At 32.7% G+C, this 3,388-nt stretch overlaps 1 protein-coding gene across 1 annotated transcript in view; it reads left to right on the forward strand.

Annotated features, from left to right (window-relative positions):
• Window positions 1-1,232: 1,232 nt before the first annotated feature.
• LOC105626380 overlaps window positions 1,233-3,388 on the forward strand; it is a 60,278-nt gene continuing 58,122 nt past the window's right edge. The window contains exon 1 of the mRNA XM_012207680.1: window positions 1,233-1,314. Coding sequence (XP_012063070.1) covers window positions 1,233-1,314 — 82 coding nt within the window. The remainder of the gene's footprint in view (window positions 1,315-3,388) is intronic.

Below are 3,388 nucleotides of genomic sequence, written 5' to 3' on the forward strand. Positions count from 1 at the left end.
TATACTAGATACTATAATATATATATATATATATATATATATATATATATATATATACACATATATGTATATATATCAAGATTAAATAATTCTTCATATTTTTCTAATTATAAGAATTAGAAAAAAGATAAAAATAAATTGACTTCTAAGAATTAGAAAAAGATGAACAATCAGTTAAATCGATTTTCCAACAATGTAATTTTTTTACATTGTTGGAAATTAAGCTAAGCCCGTCCTTAATGAAAAGATATCTCTATTATTAAATTATTACTATTATAAATCTGAATTGATTTTTTAATCACACAATTAATTCTGATGTAATATAGAGTATTACCGAAAAACTATTTATATTAATTTCGATATAAAAAAAATTCAATTACATTATATAAGTTTTTTGACATTTATTTTGCGAATCTTCAAATATTAATAAAATTACTTGGATATTTTTTATCCTTTTTGCTTTACTTGCTTTTTAAATTTTTTAGAATGCATATTTTATTCTAAAGACGACGTATAATCTCTCTCTTTTCAAATTGAAAATTGAACTACTCTTTTTTTTGGCTCAATTTTTATTCTTCAGAATGAGATATTCCACTCCAAAAAGAATTTAGAGAGATAATTTATATAACATTTATCATTTTTTATAGTACGTATACAGATCGAAATAATTAATTTGTATTTTCTAGAAACACGGGGTGTCGAATCGGAATTGTACATTTCACAGAATTCTCAGGAACCTCCATTGGTTTGTGGGATCGTTCACCCTCGGTGATTTTCGGCGAGGCACTCCGTGCCGCGTCGCGTCGTGACGCGCCGTGCTGGCGCGGTTGTTGAATCGGTTGAATGTCAGTCGCGTTTCATCCTGCGACCGCGTCGTGCGAGACATCCTTCTCGGCGAGTTTTGGCTCGCCGCGTTGCTCCGTGCCGGTCACGGCAGTCGGTGGTGTCAATCGCGTTCCGTTCGGTGTGCGCGTACGTTTCTTGTTTGTCGACTCGCGATCATATAATTCCGATCATTCATCCTTTTCCGCGGCGAAACTTTCGGCACCGAAAGATATGTCAGTCGCGATCGGCGCATGTTCGTGGACGCGCGGTTGCGTCGTTCAACACGGCGCGAAACGTCGCGCAATGTGACGAGCGATCGGAGCGATGATCGTGGCGTGTCTCGCGAGTAACAACGTGATTACATTGACGATCGACGTGAGATTGCTCGACGAGGGACGCGCGTCACGATGGGCAGCGAGGCGGATGTGGAAGCTGCGAGCACCAACGCTGTGGATTCCGACGGTTCAGTCAGCTGGGAGGACTTTTTCGGCAAGTACTTTTATATTTCGTCTCTTTCAGATTTATATATACATTCGAAAGTGTATGTTTTATATGTGCACTGTAAAAAGTGCACAAAAAAAAACTATCGATGTGAATTTAACATGCGATATTTTACAATTCTCACCATGTTGCAGATGTTAATTTTTTCACGCAAATGATACTAATCAAGTCTAAAGTTATGTATTTTAAAGACTTCCTCTTCGATTTTGACAAACACTGAATGTTGTTTTCTAGACAAAAGTAAGGGATACATATTTTTTTATGAGAGCCCCATTGCACTTTTAGGGAAACATCTCTTTGAAGAAATTCGGTTTTTTTTTTTTTGAAGCGAATATCATCGAAATTATAAGAGATAAAAAAAGAAAATTTTCTTTTAAAAGGTGAATGATTTAAAAAGTAATTTATATAATAATAATTTCAAAAAATTTATTTAAATCAATTTTTATTTATAAAAGTTAAAGAAATGTTTTTAATTACAATTATTATAAGTAATCTTGAAAAAAAAATCAGTCAACTTCTATTTTAAACATTTTTTTCTATCTCTTATAGCTTTGACGATATTCACTTTGAAAGAAAAAAAATCGATTTTCTTAAAAAAAAATATGCGTCCCTTATTTTTGTCTAGAAAACAATATATTCAAAGCTCATCGAAATCAGAGACTGGGCACTTCCTGAGTTTCCTTCTTCAGATAATAGCATCATTACTTTGGTGATGAAGTTATCGAATAATAGATATAGGTTTCAAAATCTCTTTTAATGTGAACTAACAAAATTCAGTAAAGCACGGTTTCGAGTTTGTACAGATTATTAATAAAAACTCAGTTGAATCTTACTTTTCAAAATAACAAAGAAGGTGCATTTAATTGAGTTATGACGTTATGACGAGAGTTATGACGAGAGTTATGACGTCACAAATGAGAACTATCTGAGTTTGACGTAAATGGAAAGCGCAACTATAATATTAACACTAACATGGTGGATTTAAAACCCCTGGGATTTATTTGTTTTTTTTTCTGTGTCTAAACTAATATACACTATCGGAACTTAAAACGAAATAGGTACATGTTTGATATTCGGAAGCGAGAAAGAAAGTTCTAAGTTCTGCAGTGCAGGAATATATAAAAAACAAATTTTATACAACATCATTTTGATGTGTGTTAAAATCTAAATTTTAAAATCTAAATTGTTAAATCTACTGATGAAAATTATATAGACGCATGATTTAAATTTACACCGATATGTTTTAGAATTATACATACATAATAATAAATATACATATATATATATATATATATATATTATTTTTTTTTTTCTATTACATTTATTATTTATATTTATTATTCATACCATTGATGAAATTGTGGTTTCGATTGATGAATCGACAAACCGCACACGCTTCAATTACATTGTGACTTCTATTTGAAGTTGTCTGTGAAACACTGCGTATATTTCACAGAGTTTACAGTTCAACTTATGGCGCGAACGTCCCGCGTTGACTTAACAAATAAAAGTGCGGGCGCGCACTACTAACGCACTCTCGAAACGAACGACCCGGATTAATACGCGTCTTGCTCGCACGTTCATTGGACCTAATAATGCGCAATCGTCTTTCTCTCCACGCATTTTTATCCTCTTTGACTTCGACGCAATCGCGCGGAACTCTCACGCTACATATCGCGTAAACTCCATGCTTGAGTCCTCCGCAGTTTACGTTTTTTATATTTTGCACGAGCTAGCGTTGTTACTGTTTGCATTTAGAGATCGGAAAGGGAAAGAAAGAATAAAAAGATATGAATAGATGTAGAAAATATAGTCAAGAGAGAAGGCAGATTATCGTATCATAAATGAAACGTATGAAAGATAGAAATATCCTGTTCTTCTATGAAATTGAAGTATTCATATATTTTTTAACTTTAGAAGGGAAAACTAAAATATGTGCATTTGTTAAGAAATCAATAATTTAAATCAATTAGTGAACATTACCCAGTTATTGGACGGAATGACTAAAATTTTAAATATTATAAGTTTTTACTGATATGTATCATCTCCCTCTCTCTCTCTC

This window comes from Atta cephalotes, assembly GCF_000143395.1.
Source record: "Atta cephalotes unplaced genomic scaffold scaffold00005, whole genome shotgun sequence".
Taxonomy (NCBI): Eukaryota; Metazoa; Arthropoda; class Insecta; order Hymenoptera; family Formicidae; genus Atta; species Atta cephalotes.